We start from the raw sequence: 16,117 nt of genomic DNA, 5'->3' as shown, positions 1-16,117 counted from the left end.
CCTGGCACCCATCCCATCTCCTCTGTTTGCACTATTACCACCTTTATTCTGGCCCTAATTCAATGAGTAGGCCATTGAGTAGTCCTTTCCTTTCTAATCTCTCTCCACTCCCACCTGTCTTCAACAGCACAGTCAGATTGATCCTTACAAAGCACAGCTTTGAGCCCATCATCCCCCTGCTCATTAACCCTTAATGACGCCCCACTGCCTACCAAATTAAGATCAAACACCTTTGACTGCAACTCATGGTCTGTCAAACTCAACCAATCTTTCCAACCTCCTCCACCAATATTCCACATACTCTACACTTAGACCAAAACACACCACACGCTGCACTCCAGACATGCCACAGTGCTTTCCCACCCAAATGTCTTTCTCCTGTCTCTACCTCTCAGACTCTTCCCATTCTTCAGGGACAGTTCACATACACTCTACCTGATGAATTCTTTTCTATTTTTTTAATTGAAATATATTTGACATATAGCATTGTGTAAATTTAGGGTATACAACGTGTTGATTTGATACATTTATATATTGGAATATGATTGCCACAATAGTGATAATTAGCACCTCTATCACATCACACAATTATCTTTTCTTTTTGTAATTGGAATAATTTAGATCTCCCACTTCTGATGAACTATTTTCTAACCTACTTAATAAGATTCAATCTCTCCTTCCTGTGAAGCACCACAGCATTTTATTTGTATGGGTTCTGGTTTCCATTTCCACTATTGGAATATACTTTGTATTGTATCTCTGAAACCAGGGTTGTTTTATGAATAAGCGTATAGTCTAAAGTTTTTAGCATTAACCTTCCCTACTATCAGCACTGAAATAGGACTTACTGAGTAGATGATTAGAACTTAAATTTGAATCACCAAATTTTTCTAGCATTTATGCATTATTGATGATTCAAGCATTTAATTGCACATAATATGGAATGCTTTTATTCACATGGAAATGGAAAAAGACTAGGAATAAATTTAAGTAATTAAAAATTGCTATTTTTAATTACAAATAAAAATTTAATGGTAGCATCAATGAAGATAGGATATCAATGAAAATGTTTTGAACCAATGATACTTTGTTTCTTTCCTTTAATTCTCCAAATACTGCTTTCCTTTTGACCAATTTATCTTCCCCAAATTTATGATTAATATGTTATACTAATTAAGTAAATAGAAATAGTATATCTTTAACCTTAATTCTCGTCTCCTTGCAAAATGGCATGACTTTAACAAAGCTCAAAAGAATGTGTGCTTGGTGTCCTGGCAGGCTGCTCTGTAAAAGCTTCTCTGAATACTTCTTGATTACTTTTCAGAGTCATAATGAACAGAGATGGGATTTCTAATTAATGAGAGGTATTATTTAATCTAGCCTGACACATATCAATTGTTTGCTTGTTTTAGATTGTGGTGGGTTGTGAAGCCACTTCTTGTGGTGACCTTCATTCCGTAATGTTGGAGTACACTAAGGATGCAAGGTTTGTGAAACAATGTTTTACATTTCCTCCAAACAAGAATATACAATTCAAATGTTTGTCTGTTTTTAAGGCAGCTGCTTACAGGGGAGCATTCTTATGTATTAAAAGTGGCAGTTCCTGTGTATACATGTAAAAATTTCATTTGTATAAAATTCACACACGTATCTTATTTTCAAATTTTTCCTTCAAACTAAGAAAAATCAATGTTATATTACGCGGCAGCCAACAAACTTTACATTGTAAGTTAAGTAAGACACTAAGTTTGTCCTCAAAGTAGAACCCTCTTTATTCACGTTGCTTGTTCTCAACCAGCCCTAATAAAAATATAGATCAATGAAAGGTCTGAACATGCTCTAGCTACAGTCACACCTCCTAAAGCATAGTAGCAGTACTGAGCATCAGTCTGACAGAGGAAGTTTGCCTTGTTGGTGCTGGCAGAAATGCCTCTCACCACCACTTTGAAAAATGAATTATAGTGAGAAGTTTGGGTAGATAGAGAACTTTGTCAGTCGACTCCAGGTGTAGTTCTTGTAACAATATCAGTGGGAGGAAGTCGCTAGAATGCCACTCTGTTCCTGCCATCATTTTATTCTGTCATCTGTGAATATATTAATGTGCCTGAAAAGAGTTAGGATCTATCTCATATGAGATAGTTTTCAATTTTTCTTTTTATTATCTGTAATTATAAATATATATAGGAAATAGGAAAGTTACATTAAAATGTCTTAATTTAACCCAGCCCTAAAGCATTCTGTTGACATAAGACAGGTCATGTACTTCTCTGAAGAGCTGTCTAATGCAGCCTTTTTGGTTTCTGCAGGTCCGACTCCTGGCAGCTCGTTCAGACCCAATGCCTTCCTTCCTCTTCAAACAGCATTGGCTGCTCCCCCTTCCAGTTCCATGAAGCCACCATCTACAATGCTGTCAACAGCTCCAGCTGGAAGAGAATCACCATCCAGCTGCCTGACCATGTCTCCTCCAGGTAGGTTGCATACTAAGGTCAACTTGGTGGAATCATCTGCCTGTCTTGGCAGAGCACATACAGTGAGGCGAGAGCAACTGATAAAATGAGGCTAGACTTTTAGTTGCAGCCCTAGTACCCTTTCCCCTCATCTCCCCCTCCTCTCACCAACCCATGCCCCTAAATGGCAATTGCATGTCCCAAGAAGAAATAGGATCTTGTCGGTAAATGATTCATACACGTCAGATTTTCTTTTGATTAAATACCACAGCACACACCAAACTCAGTCACAGGCCCAGAGTCACAAATGCCCAGAGACTTGGACTTGGCACCGTATCTGCCCCGGTGTTCTGTGCCCCCAAAGGCTGTGCTGCTCCTCGCAGAATCAGTGCCCTCTGGGTTCTGCCAGGCTGGTTGGGTTACGCAAAGCTGCAGGGTAAATATAATGGAGCACAGTCTTCCTAGAGCAGCATTTATTTTCCTCAAAGATTTGAAAATGATACACCACTACAGGAAAAATAGGTTTATTATGGAACAGAATAGGAAATTCACGTAAAATTTTCAGGGCTTTTGGGGTATATACTCCTAGAATGTGAGGGGTACACCACTCACCTCCACCAATTGGATGCTTCGGGGAGAAGTTTGGGAAGCCCTTTTCTTAGAAATAGCCCCCATTCCCAGAGGCTGGATGCTGGACGTAGCCATGGAAAATAACAGCCTCCTGGATCCCTTCTGCTCTCTGTGGGACTTTCAGTGCAACCCAGTTTCGCTGGATCCAGAAGGGCGAAGAAACGGAGAAGCAGAGCTGGGCAATTGACCACGTGTACATTGGAGAGGCTTGCCCCAAGCTCTGCAGTGGGCACGGGTACTGCACCACCGGCGCCATCTGCATCTGCGATGAAAGTTTCCAAGGTCAGAATCCCATTTTGTCGTTCTTGACACAGGAGACCATGGAGTTCTCATCTCAACATGTGTGCAAAGGCTGCTAGGAAATGGATAGAAACTCTGGCCTGAGGGATTTGAGATAGATGATACACTCTTTGATCACATAGATATTTACCTCTGGCATGAATTACCAAGGTTAATTTTATGCTATGTTCCTTGAATTTTTAAAAATGCAGATTTTATCCTCCCAGGATATTCTATGGTACCTCACATTCTCCAACTTCCGTATAACTCCCTGCTCCAACCCCTACCTTCCACACTTGATTTCCACTCTGGACCTCTCTTCTGCCTGGCCTGGCTGCCTGTCCCTAGATACTGGACCAATATTCCTTCTCCCTGGACTGGGAAAGGAGCAGCCACTGTCGTCCCAAGATGGAGCCGACAATTCAAGATGTTCTGTTTCCCAGGTCACTCTGTCACATACGAAAAAACCTTCATGACTCAAAAAAATATACTTTTACTGCTTGAATTTCCAGAGGCTAACTGTGTATTTGGGGCAGAGTATTCAGTCAGCTCCTAACAGGAGATTGCTATGTCAGCCTGTTTGAAGGCCTGCAGCCCTGCTTTCTTTTGATGCAATGTTTCTCATAGGTTTCAGCCTCTATGTTACAAAGTTCACTCCATCCAATTACCATTATACCCTTGGAGCCTAATAGCAATGCACAGTAAATCTTTTCCGAGTGAATCCTTACACTGCCTCATCCTTTACCATTTACACAGTATCCACCAATACATTCAGCAGAGTCATTTAGTATTTATGATATTCCCCATAAATTAGCTATGGTTAATATCATTATTCCCACTTTACAGGTAAAGAAACTGAGGCTCAGGGGGGTTAAGTGACTTGCCTAAGGTCACATAGCAAGTACATGTCAGTAAGAAGACCAGAACTCAAGTTGTCCTTTCCAGCCAGCCTTGCTGTCTCTCAGAGCTGAGAGAGTTATCCAAAGAGGACCAAATTATATAGCTTCCCCAAGGGTACAGTGGAAGACCCCATAGATTTGAATTGCGTAGAATCCATTTAGATTTCTTGGTGGATGCTACTTCCTTGCCTCCACGTGAAATGAGTATGGTAAATGTAGACCGCTGCACATCTCTGAGGTTAGAAATTACTTAGCTGCCACCTTTTTCCCCTGGTCTCATTACCGCTGAGACCAACTGGGTCTGTTTGTATATTAGCTGGAGAATTTGAACTTCAGGCAAATGAACAAATCAGATGTCTCACAAGGAGTCCTAGGTGTCTGGAATTTGTCCTCTTCTCTGATCCAACAGAGCTATAACCTTTTGATTTTGAACTATTGTACACGTTGAGAAAAGTTGTGCTGTTGCAATGAAGGAGAAATGCGAAGACATACACATTAGCTAAAGTAGCACCTTCCTTAAATGCCCATATTTCAGATCTGTGGTCTCTGAGAGACACTTCCAGTTTTTTATTCATGTATTTATCCCAGCTTCATGATGGAATATTTTATATGTGCTCAATATTGTGCTAGGTTCTGGGATCCAACAATGAATAAAGTATAGACTCTGCTGTCAAGAATCATCAAATATAAGAGCTAGAAGGAGAACGAGAACATGACTTATTTTCTGCTACAAAATCACGCTAGGGGACCAGAAATTAGGTTGTCTCTAATGCCGGGGTGAGGTCACCCTCTGGAGATACGTCATTGGTAAACATACAGGCCCAACCAGATGCTGTAGTTTTTTAACAATGGGCTTATACAAGAAATAAGCACATTAGCACCTACATATTTTAGTAAACATTGACTCAAAGATAATGGTATTTTTCAGCAACACAAGTCAACTGAAATAAAAGAGAAACATGTATTTCTGGGAGTCTATATCTGCTTGGTATTTTGTCATTCTTACAATAAATCTGAAATTGATTGGATAAAATCTGAAATTGAATGCTTGTTCTTAATCTTTGGTGATTCTGCTTGTTCCAGCTAATTTTTGCAACTATTCCTTTCCCTCTAGGCGATGATTGCTCTGTTTTCAGTCATGATCTTCCCAGTTATATTAAAGATAATTTTGAGTCCGCAAGAGTCACTGAGGCAAACTGGGAGACTATTCAAGGTGGAGTGATAGGAAGTGGCTGTGGGCAGCTGGCACCCTATGCCCATGGAGACTCACTCTATTTTAACGGCTGTCAAATAAGGCAAGCTGCCACCAAACCTCTGGATCTCACTCGAGCAAGGTAATACAACTCCCAGGTTGTAGTCCAGACATAGAATCAGTCACAAGCGCCTCATTGTCTGCTGTTAGCCATGATCATGAACTTTATGGCACAGGTGTCACTAAGCAGTGGAAACCTAAATATCATCTGAATTTGGTATGAAAAAGCATTATATGTTTTCACAACTCAGAATTACGCTTTGCTTAAATTGAGTGTAGAATTACCTTGTATCTCTTCACACACACTGGCTGAGTGTTGGTAACATAGGCATAAGCCTGGAGAAATGGCCAAATATAAGAAATGGATAAGTGTATCACATCAACATGTTGAACATCGTGAACTTATACTATGTTAGAGGCCAGTTGTATCTCAATAAAGTTGAGATACAAAAATAAAATAATTGGTTAGAGGCCAGTTGTATCTCAATAAAGTTGAGATACAAAAATAAAATAATTGGCAAAAATAAATAATTGGTTATGAATAATCTATATAGATAATTTAATATGGAACATATGCAAGCATGTAAATATAAATGTGAATGTGAAGAAGATTCGTAGTAATGCAAACATACATATTCCTGTAGTTAGCATATGTAGCTATAAAAGGAAGTGGAGGACCGATGGCTGGATGGCTGGGAACTTTAAAAGTTCACATGCTTTATGAGCTGCACGGTAATGCAGAATAGAGAGGACAGAGAAAAAGAGACCCAAGAGGGTTCCTTCCCCACCTGCCTTCCCAGCTCTACCACCTTAGCCAGAACAAAAACAGCTTATTGTCTGTGTAATTCAAGAAGAGATTCCAAGGCTTTATAAAGGTTGCAAAATACTAGACTACTCACTGAATGCTGAAAAGTGCGTGAGTATTTTTGAGAATTAAATGTTGGGTTAGTTGGAATGTAGATGTTTACTTGAAGCTTAATATTAGTAATGTATTTTCAGAGGCAGAAAGGCAGGTTGGGGGGCCTTCAGTATGATAAACAATAAAAATATTAAAAAATTAATTCCTGTAGAGTAACCATATAACTAACCATAGACGTCAGAAGTTGTTGTGTCCACCCACCCCCAATTTTTTTCCTACCAAAGAGATGTGCATCATCTAGATCAACCTGATGTCTTCCTTGACCCCATATATAGCTACAACTAGCCACTTAGTTAATGATTGCACACCATGTCATGCAAGTAACTTTGCTTTAAATTAATTAATGCATTTAAATAATGCATTTACCAGTTTAAGTCAGGCTCTTTATTTGACCACCTGTTAATCACTAGGAATCTTACGAGGATAGATTTCCTATGTTTAAAAACTGTATCTTCTAAGGGCAAGGATGCCTGTGAAAAACAAAAGGACACGTCAAACACGATAGCAGATATTGTCCAGAGCCTGTGCGTCTAACTCAGTTTTCCCTCTGTTCTGATCTCCAGACATCCTTTCCTAAAATAAACATGATGATTTATCCTTGTCCAGATTCTGTCCAGCTTGAAGCTATTTGTAAAAAGCATGTAGCATAAATACTGTGGTTTTATTTCTTGTCCTCTCCATGTCCTCAGCTGCCTATTTGGCCCATATCACTTTGCAGAGAACAGAAGGTGTTTCAGGAGAAATACTCTGACAAGATTTCTAATATCATAAGAAGAAAAAAGATCTTTGAAAGTCAAAATTTTCACTGTGTAGAACACCAGCCTTCTGGGCTTATTTTTCATATGTATGATGTAAAAGATAAGTTCAATAAATTTTGTTATTTATGTGACTTAGTCATAAGACTGGATGCTTCTATTTTTACTATATTATGAATGTGAAAATTATGGACTTTAGGAACGAGAAAGATAAAAAAGTAGAACGTATAACTCCTTGAATACTTCCTGACTTTTGTTTACACGTGGTTTCCCCTGTGTTTGTTCAGCAAAATCATGTTTGTTTTGCAAATTGGGAGTACATCGCAGACAGACAGCTGCAACAGCGACCTGAGTGGCCCCCACTCCGTAGACAAGGCCGTGCTGCTGCAGTACAGTGTCAACAACGGGATCACCTGGCACGTCATCGCGCAGCACCAGCCGAAGGACTTCACACAGGCTCAGAGGGTGTCCTACAACGTCCCCCTGTAAGCGGTCAGAGAGCAAAAGCATGGTGTCACACATGATCCTAACAGTAAACAGAGTTTGGTGAAGTTACTGAACCAGCGCCGCAAAAGTAGGTGGTGGCAGAACCAAGACTAATCCAGATCTCCAGAGTTGTGTTACCGTTTTCTATTAGGACAACAGGCACAACTGGGAGCCAGGATAAGGTCGAGAGGGAAGAGAGAAAAGCAATTAAATACAAGGGTGTGTTTGCATATTTCCCTCCCAGTAACCAGTGTTTCTAGTCGTTTAGGAAACAACATTTTTAATCTTCTGCTGGGTACACCAGTTTAAAAATTTGCTGAGGATAGGCAGCTTAGTCAGTTTTGCCTGGCATGGTACCCCAGCGTCTAGTACGGTGCCCGTCACATAGAAGGCACGTCACATTTGTTGACTAAAGATGTGACTCTTCCAGGTACTAGTGGAGCAAGGGGAAGAAGGGAGAGACATGTAGAAGGATTGCAAATCCTTGAGTAGCCAATAACACTTGATGCTGCTTAGGAGAATACTATGACCTGAGCAAATCTAAATTCCATACCCAAAGTTATGTTGATTAAGATTAGACTATTGTAGTTGAAGTCTGGAAGTCACCTACCAGAAAGTTCTCTGTGTTCTAGTGTTTAATCTCTCTGTCTTTCTATCTGTGACCCAGGGAGGCACGGATGAAAGGAGTTTTATTGCGCTGGTGGCAGCCACGCCACAATGGAACAGGTCATGATCAATGGGCTTTGGACCATGTGGAGGTCGTCCTGTGAGTATCTGATACATAGCATCTCATGTCCATTTCAGAAAGGCTTGAAATTTCTTTGATATGGCATGCTCCTTAATTCAGTAAGAACTGTCCCTGATGAGAAACCCCCATGGGACCACTTTGGCTTATACTCTTCCACAATTGCAAACTACAGCTCTAGTCAACAGTGAAATAACAAAGCCCCAAATATAATTTAATATAACTTAGAAAACTTCAATAAGCAAAGGTTTATTTAAGGGTTTGACAATATTAATTAAATTGCATCGAACAGAAGTCTCCAGGTAAATGGGAAACAATGCCTACTACCAGATCTGAGTTTCCTTATAAAATGGAATGACATCCTGAAAAGAAAAAGGATCTGTACTGGTCTATGTACAGAGTATCACTAGGACATGTGCCCAATTACAAACACCTGTCCTAGCAACAGATGCCTGGGGCATTCTTCCATTTAATGACATGGTCAAAACGAGAAGAAAGAATTTGTGGTTTCAGATTCCTCGTGACCGATCCCAGCACCTAAGAAATCAAGGGTGTTCCCCATGGTTTTTCCCATAGAATAAAGTTGTCAGCGCTCTCACCTAACTGGGTTGACTGTTCCACAGTGAGATGACTTGCTTTTTCTCTAACAATCTAGTTCCTGTAGAACTGGAATGCTTATGTCTCGACGGGTTCGGACTGATGGCTCCAAGTGGTTGGCAAGGAGAGGCGAATCTTCTCGGTAGATAGGTTCAAATGTTCATTCTGTTTACCAGATCGAAAACGAAATCAGTCCCTTGGCTGATTTCAGTCATTTTGAAAGCAAATTTAAGTGATTAATTGGTAGGAAACCTACCAGATTTGTTTTCTTTCAATCATAGCCATGAGCTGAATCTTTCAGTCTTGAGTTAGCCCTCGTCTTAGTTTTCACTGAGGCACCTGCTTGCATGGCATCCATGTCAATCCCCAAATCCAAGAGCAACCCGGTTCCTACACAAGCTCCCACTGTGCGCTCTGCTGCTTTGGACAACTTGCTGGGCTCTGCCTCCATAAGATAAAGTTGAAGTTTAAAGTAACAGTCCAGACTCACTTGAATCTATATTATGAGGCTGATGTTTTACTTAGAGTTTGATTTCCTCAGACTGCATTATTCCAGGAGAATAGACTAACCTGGGCTCTAAAACGAATGATGTATGGTAAGTTCAGAGAGAGCGAGATCCAGACAGACCAAAACCCAACCCTCTAGCCATTATGCTCTGGCTACTTTCCTTTCAGAGCAGCGCTTCTCAATCTGATTGAACATCAGAATTACTTAGGAGCTTTTGGAAGCATCAACGAGTGTCCCGATGTCCGTGCCCATACCTACGGGTTAGTTGCTTTAAATTGACCTTCAGTGAGACCTGAGCATCGGTCTTTTTTAAAAGCACCTCAGTTCATTCTAATAAACTGGTTGAGAATCAAATTTAGAGTCAATAACCAGTTTTTATCTTTCAAGTCTCTTGCCAAGACAGTTTACATTAATGGGGCTTCCTGTGCCTGACAAAGCATTACCAACTGTTATGGAAAGTTCAAAGCTTGACAGTCCTCAATAGAAGGCAGGATGCTAATACTGACCTTGGGTAGATACGACAGTTGTTAACATGTCATGTGTTTGAAAGGATATTTCTTATCCCCCCATCCAACCAAGCAATTGCAGTTATCCATTTTGGATTTCAAAGGCATATTATCACCACAGTTCCCTCCCGTGTACTAAGATTAAAGAGTAGGTGGGGTCAGAAGTACCAATATACTCCCTGGTGTAAAATAACCCCTTTACAATTTGGGAGCAGAACAGAGTTGACCTGCTGCCTCAGAGGTTCTCACCACACAGCTCCCCAGGGAACCTTCTGGTATACCTGCTGTTGGTATTAATTTTTATAAGCAGTAACCAGAATCATGATATTATTACAAGAATCAAGGTCAGATTATATAAGATACCAGAAACCTAGCATTTCTGGTATTCTTCTGGAGCAATAATCTGTATTTATAAAGACTTCACTTTTATTCCATCTCCAGAATTTTAAGACTTCGAAGAATTTAGCACGTAGGCACCTGTCTGCTCTTATTCTGCATGATTGTTTCAAAGTCTCAGGGCACTAAAACATTTCAAATGAGAAAAGAGCATTGCCACACATGCAGAGTATTGCATGACTTGAGTTTTATTCAGTCTTTTGGTGAATAATTTTAAATTATAACTTTACACGTGTAACCGTAAAATTTTATATATTTATATAAATATGTGTGTATTTATATAATATGTTAAAATTTGTTAAAACTAAAGGAGTCACTTTGTTTTCCTTCTTTTTTGGAAAGAAGAAATACTTCATAAAGCTGAGTTCAATCAATGAGTTGTTTAAAAAATACGGTACAAAGAAATTATATTTTCAGAACTATGTTTTTGATGTTTTTCTCTTGTCTTAGGCTTTAATATTTCTATGCCACTGTATTCTTTCAAACTGCTTATTTTCAGAAGAGTCGCAAAAAGTTTTAAGGCATTTGCTAGTTAATATGCCCTTAGTAGCTCTACAAAACAGTTACTTTAATTCATTCATTTGATGAGCTTAAAAATGAAGTTCCAGATAATTCAGAAAAATAAAATATAATAATTTTTCCAAGTGTCTTGCAACCAAGTAAAGCACAAAGAAGCCAGCCAAGGTTCATGTCACAATTCACAAATATTACTAAGTATAACTTTGCTGCAATAGATGTATATTTAGAAATGGACAGGTGGAATACTCCCATAAAACCCTATTAAATTCAAAATATCCTCCTAATTAACTATACTTTTGTATAATAACACTTAGTTATAGGAACTAGTAATGTTAACTCCTTAAGTGTGGAGGGAACAGGAGGCTGAGGTGCATATCTCAAGAGATACAAGCCCTGCCTAATTGAATGCCACAGATAGGGCAACTAATATATTTTTTGCAACCAATGGTTGGGGATATACATTTTTAGAACATATTTTCTTTTCTGAGTAAAGATTGGCCCTAATCTAGCTTTATTACCATAGTTTAGCTTTTGTGCATGTGCACTAAGGACACATGCTAAAAACTCCTAGAAAGAAAAACTGTGGTCACGCATGGTATCTTGAGTCTAACGTCAGTACTGCCCATATTAACCAAGAAGATACATGAGTTTGATGAGAAAAAAATGTAGCACTTTTGAAAATATTTCAGAGTTTAGGAGTGCATCCTAAATGAGCAAGATAGAGAATATATTTTTAATTTAATGGTTTAATTCTAAAATACTCCATCCAGAAGGATTTGAGTTTCATAAATATGGATATACAGAATAAGCCCCACACCATAAAGATAAAAACCACAGTTTTAGCATTTAACAAGCGAAGTCACTTATGCCTTATGCTTGTTTGAGAGTGTAATCTCCCCACTCTGATGATGTTTTTCAATAAAACCTGCACATGAAAAGCACTTCATGATGATAAGCCCTTGCTAATCTGCCACAGAACAGATGAACTGAATTGACAGATCACTTTTTTCCAGCCTCACTAGCTTACAAAAAGTCCTCATCCGTAAAGTCTGAGTGATGCAGCTTAACACAGTCATTGACAATCAAGCATCAGAAACCTAATTTCTCTGAATTCATTGGCTAGTGTAGAATATTTGTTTTTCAGTAAATGTTTTTGAATACATTTGGGCAGATCCCTCACAAGATCCATGCTGGTGGGGTTCTTCTTAGGATAAAAGGGAATCCTTTGTCTTATTGCTGGGCACTCATCCTTCTACCCTAAGAATCTCCCTCACCCAACTATGCATTTCATTCACACATCACATTTCCTGTGTACGTGTCTAAGTCACAACCTGTCATGTGTACAATGAAACGGGCCAATTTTTGCATGTGTACCTTGAAAGCAAATTGCTCGGTAAAGAGTCAGCCTTTGTGAACTGATTTACTAAAAAGTGAATTATTACCACATTTGCTGAGAATTGGAAATGAATATGCTGCTAACTATGGTCTTAAAGGCATTTATCAGATTTTATAATATGAGTTCCATCATGGCCATTCCCTCATGTATTCATTATCAAGATACTGTCACATTTTTGGCACAAATGATTTATGGAGAACAGCATATTACATTTGTTGCAAAGCATATTTATCCTTTATTAAATTTGATTGTGTTGTTTGATATAGAGGACTTACGTATTTTTAAGAGCCCATTCCTTAATATATTCAGGAATAAATATGTTCTAAAATGTAAATAATTGAAAAATCAAATAATAAAATTAATGGTAGTTATTAAACTATTACTTTCATATTTATACTTTATATGCAACATTTATGCCAAATGTAGTACTATAGCTACATGTACCTTGACATACGGTTATGAGCAAATATTGCATGTTGCATTACATAGAAAAGTTAAATATATGTATATATTAGGTATAGAAGAATAAGAAATAACTTCTTTAATTTTTATTTTCAAAAGAGATGAAAAATCCTTTATCGCATCTAAACCTGATCAGACTTTTATGACTAATCACAGTGCTGCATGTGTTGAAAGGCATTTTTTAACTTGTGTTATATTTCATTATTTGCTGTCATTGGTTTTCCACTAGAGTAAGGTAAGTCTTCTTACTAATTCCGGGGAACTGTTTACTAATAGTTTCATCAGTGTTACCTACATTAACTGAGAAGTTTTGTAGAAGACCTTTGCAACTGAAAAAAAACCTGTGAAAACAAAGTTATATGGGATACTGAAATATAATGGAACACTTGAAACCTAGATCATGTAAACTCAGAGTTCAGCCAAATTGTGGTAATTTTCTGATGTATACAATAAGGGGCACAAGAGCATAGATCAGAGTACCAGTCAGCATTCCTTCATTTGAATGTTTGACTCTGTGCCTGGGATTTTGTTAGGTGCTCTTGAAATGTTAACAGTTTGTAAGCTTGTTATGAGGGGAAAGTGAAAATAGAAATGTGTGGAAAAGAGCTCGGGGCTTTGATTAAATGCAGTGTCTTTCAAAAGATCTCTTGTGCTGGACATGAGTGAGGATGCCTAGACTTCTTAATTCTCTTCTAAGTTAAAAAACGAACAGGCAAAAGGGAGTGGGTTTATTCATAATATTTGTGAGTTCTAGATGATATCCTTAGGTAAGATTGGCCTTTTTAAGTATATATTTACATTTGCTCTCTAATAGAGATACTTTAAAACTTAGGAAAGAAGGTAAAATGTTTATCATTTATTAAACATCTGCATATTCTACTAGAAGCTTTCATTTAATCCTTACAATTCCCCAAGGTACACAATATCAGATATTATTCCTATCCCCAGTCAGCAGGGAAAAGAAAAATGAAACCTTCTACATTTGTGAGATATATGAGCCCACACTAATCTACATGTAGCCCTCCTGAAAACACATGGCCTTGAAAGTAAAATGTACTTTCTTTTTTATATGCAGGGCAGTTTCATTGATTAGTTTCAGTGGCAGCTTCCCGTTCTACTCTCATCAGTATTTCTCTGAAAGATAATGGCAGTCACTGGATTCTTATTTTTGCATTGATATAAAATATTATTTATTGTATCATTTTGTTTTGATGAAAAATAAATTACCGAACAGTAAAAATGCCTAAATTTCTGTGAGTTCAAATTACTTCTGCCAAGTCTCTATCTTCCCCATTTCCTTTAGAATCAATTAAAAATCAGTCAAATTTTTTCATAATAATAACCTAAGATAGTGGCTCCAGTGAAGAAGAGCAGTTCGAGAGAACAGTCACTAGTTCTTGAAAAAACTTACAATATCCGTATTTCCTATGCAGAAACAGGGAAACATTTTATTATTCCATATGCTGTCTAAAGTCCCCAAATTCCCTCAGTGATAATGGAAATTTAAGTTAGCATTTCCAAGAAGTCATCGTTCTCCCTTCCTTCAGTGACTTAACTCATTAATGGGAGTTTATAAATGGACCTAGTTCTATTCAGAATCAAAGCAAATTGATAAGTACTGTAGTTGATATGCCTTGGGATGAATATTACCTGCTTTCACTGGAATTATAATAAAAATACTTTCCCCTATAATCACAGTGAAGAAATAAATCCTTAAAATTTTCCACCACACCTTAATTATTTTGGTTATAAGTTTATCTATAACTATACATCTACATGTATCAAAACCAAAAATAGGCTCTCAGATCTGCTTCACAAAAGAAGATAGTAAGCATGAGATCTTTAAACTTGTTTAACATTCCCCTAATGCCCAATCCTATAACTTAGACATTTTAGAAGCCACAAGTTTAATAACCATGACAGTTTATTAAATGGTCCTCGAAGCAGGCAGCACTTCGGTATAGCTTCCCATGGTGCTTGATTTTCAAAAGCTTATGAACTGGAAAAGTCTGCTTTGTTAGGTTCCAACTTAACTGTCTCCAGAGATATTTATGCTTTACATAACAAAATTACTAGTTAGTTTCAAGTGTGATTTGAAAATGTGGCCATTTCTAATGTGACTACAAAACACTAGACATCTATAGCAAATGCTGAGTGCATATCAACATTCGCAGAGATCCAAGGATATGCTACTGATACGAAAATGTATTCAAAATTAAAGGGTATCCAATGAATCAAAATGCCTCCTAAAGTAGAAGTCAGCTTCCAAGCTGGACTGATCGATTATCAAGGTATTAAAAGATCTGCAACCTGTGAATATTTATTTTCTCACATACAAAAATGAAGAATTTAAATCAGTCCATAGAAAGTAAATAGTTATATGGAGAAGTTGCTTTAAAGCCATTAAACATGCACATCAACTTTTGTTCAAATTAAATGTTCCTTTGTTCCCGGATATTGAGGTCACTTTCATGTCCATCTCGGTCACATTAAGGTAACTAAGTATCTTGAGTGTTCTGAGTTTATCTTTTTTCCATGTAAGATATTTTAACTATTTTAAATTCTCTTTGAGTACCTTATATCTTTAAGTGTGTTTTCAACAGAATATTTTCATTGCTTTAACTTTGCAATTATTCCTTATAGTTAAAGAGTAATGATTTACAACAGGAATCCAATCAGTAAGTCACCATAAGTTCAACAAACATGCCTTGACCCCCCAGGGGTCAGGCAGGAGGCTCAGCGCTATGATGTGGGGCTGGAGGGAGTGGGGCCCATCCACGACACCCACCGCAGTTTAGTCATGGGGAGCCAAGATGTGAACACAAATCATCTCCACGCAAAGCAGAAAGTGAGCAGTATGAGGGGTCACAGGAGGGGGGGACATCCCTACTGCAGGGGGTGAGCAAGAAAGAAAATGTGATACTTGAAAAATGAGTAGAAATTTGAGGAAGCTGTGTTGGGGATTGTCCAATAAGGCAGATGGAAGGGGCTCAAGGTGAGTTTGAATAGAGATGACTGTGTGAGGTGTAGCGGATGAAAGGACTTGAAAAACAGAGTAAGGTGAAACATGTGGAGGACTTGAAATAGCTGGTGAAGTTGACTTACAAGGATTATGAATGGGTTTTTTTTGTTTGTTTTTTTTTAACAAGATAAAGCCAGCATTTGAGGGAAAGTTTGCTGAAACTGGTGTGCAAAATTAATTGTACTTATGTGTGGGAAGATACACACACACACATACATACATACAATTACACATTCGGTGATACTTTCTTAGTATTTCATAGTATCTTTTCAGTGGTGTTTCTTTCATAAGGGGAGAGA

General features: G+C 38.1%; 1 protein-coding gene across 2 annotated transcripts in view; it reads left to right on the top strand.

Moving 5' to 3' along the window:
- Positions 1-16,117, top strand: part of RELN (reelin) — a 516,315-nt gene that overhangs the window by 497,165 nt on the left and 3,033 nt on the right. Inside the window, exons 58-64 of one of the 2 annotated variants that reach the window (XM_060157242.1) lie at positions 1,413-1,486; positions 2,307-2,468; positions 3,202-3,359; positions 5,370-5,589; positions 7,469-7,666; positions 8,335-8,433; positions 13,026-13,031. In XM_060157242.1, coding sequence (XP_060013225.1) covers positions 1,413-1,486; positions 2,307-2,468; positions 3,202-3,359; positions 5,370-5,589; positions 7,469-7,666; positions 8,335-8,433; positions 13,026-13,031 — 917 coding nt within the window. The remainder of the gene's footprint in view (positions 1-1,412; positions 1,487-2,306; positions 2,469-3,201; positions 3,360-5,369; positions 5,590-7,468; positions 7,667-8,334; positions 8,434-13,025; positions 13,032-16,117) is intronic. The other variant, XM_060157241.1, reaches the window with a different exon arrangement.

This window comes from Lagenorhynchus albirostris, chromosome 8, assembly GCF_949774975.1.
Source record: "Lagenorhynchus albirostris chromosome 8, mLagAlb1.1, whole genome shotgun sequence".
Classification (NCBI taxonomy): Eukaryota; Metazoa; Chordata; class Mammalia; order Artiodactyla; family Delphinidae; genus Lagenorhynchus; species Lagenorhynchus albirostris.
Note: the sequence above shows the minus strand (reverse complement) of the source record. Positions and strands in the feature narration are given on the sequence as shown.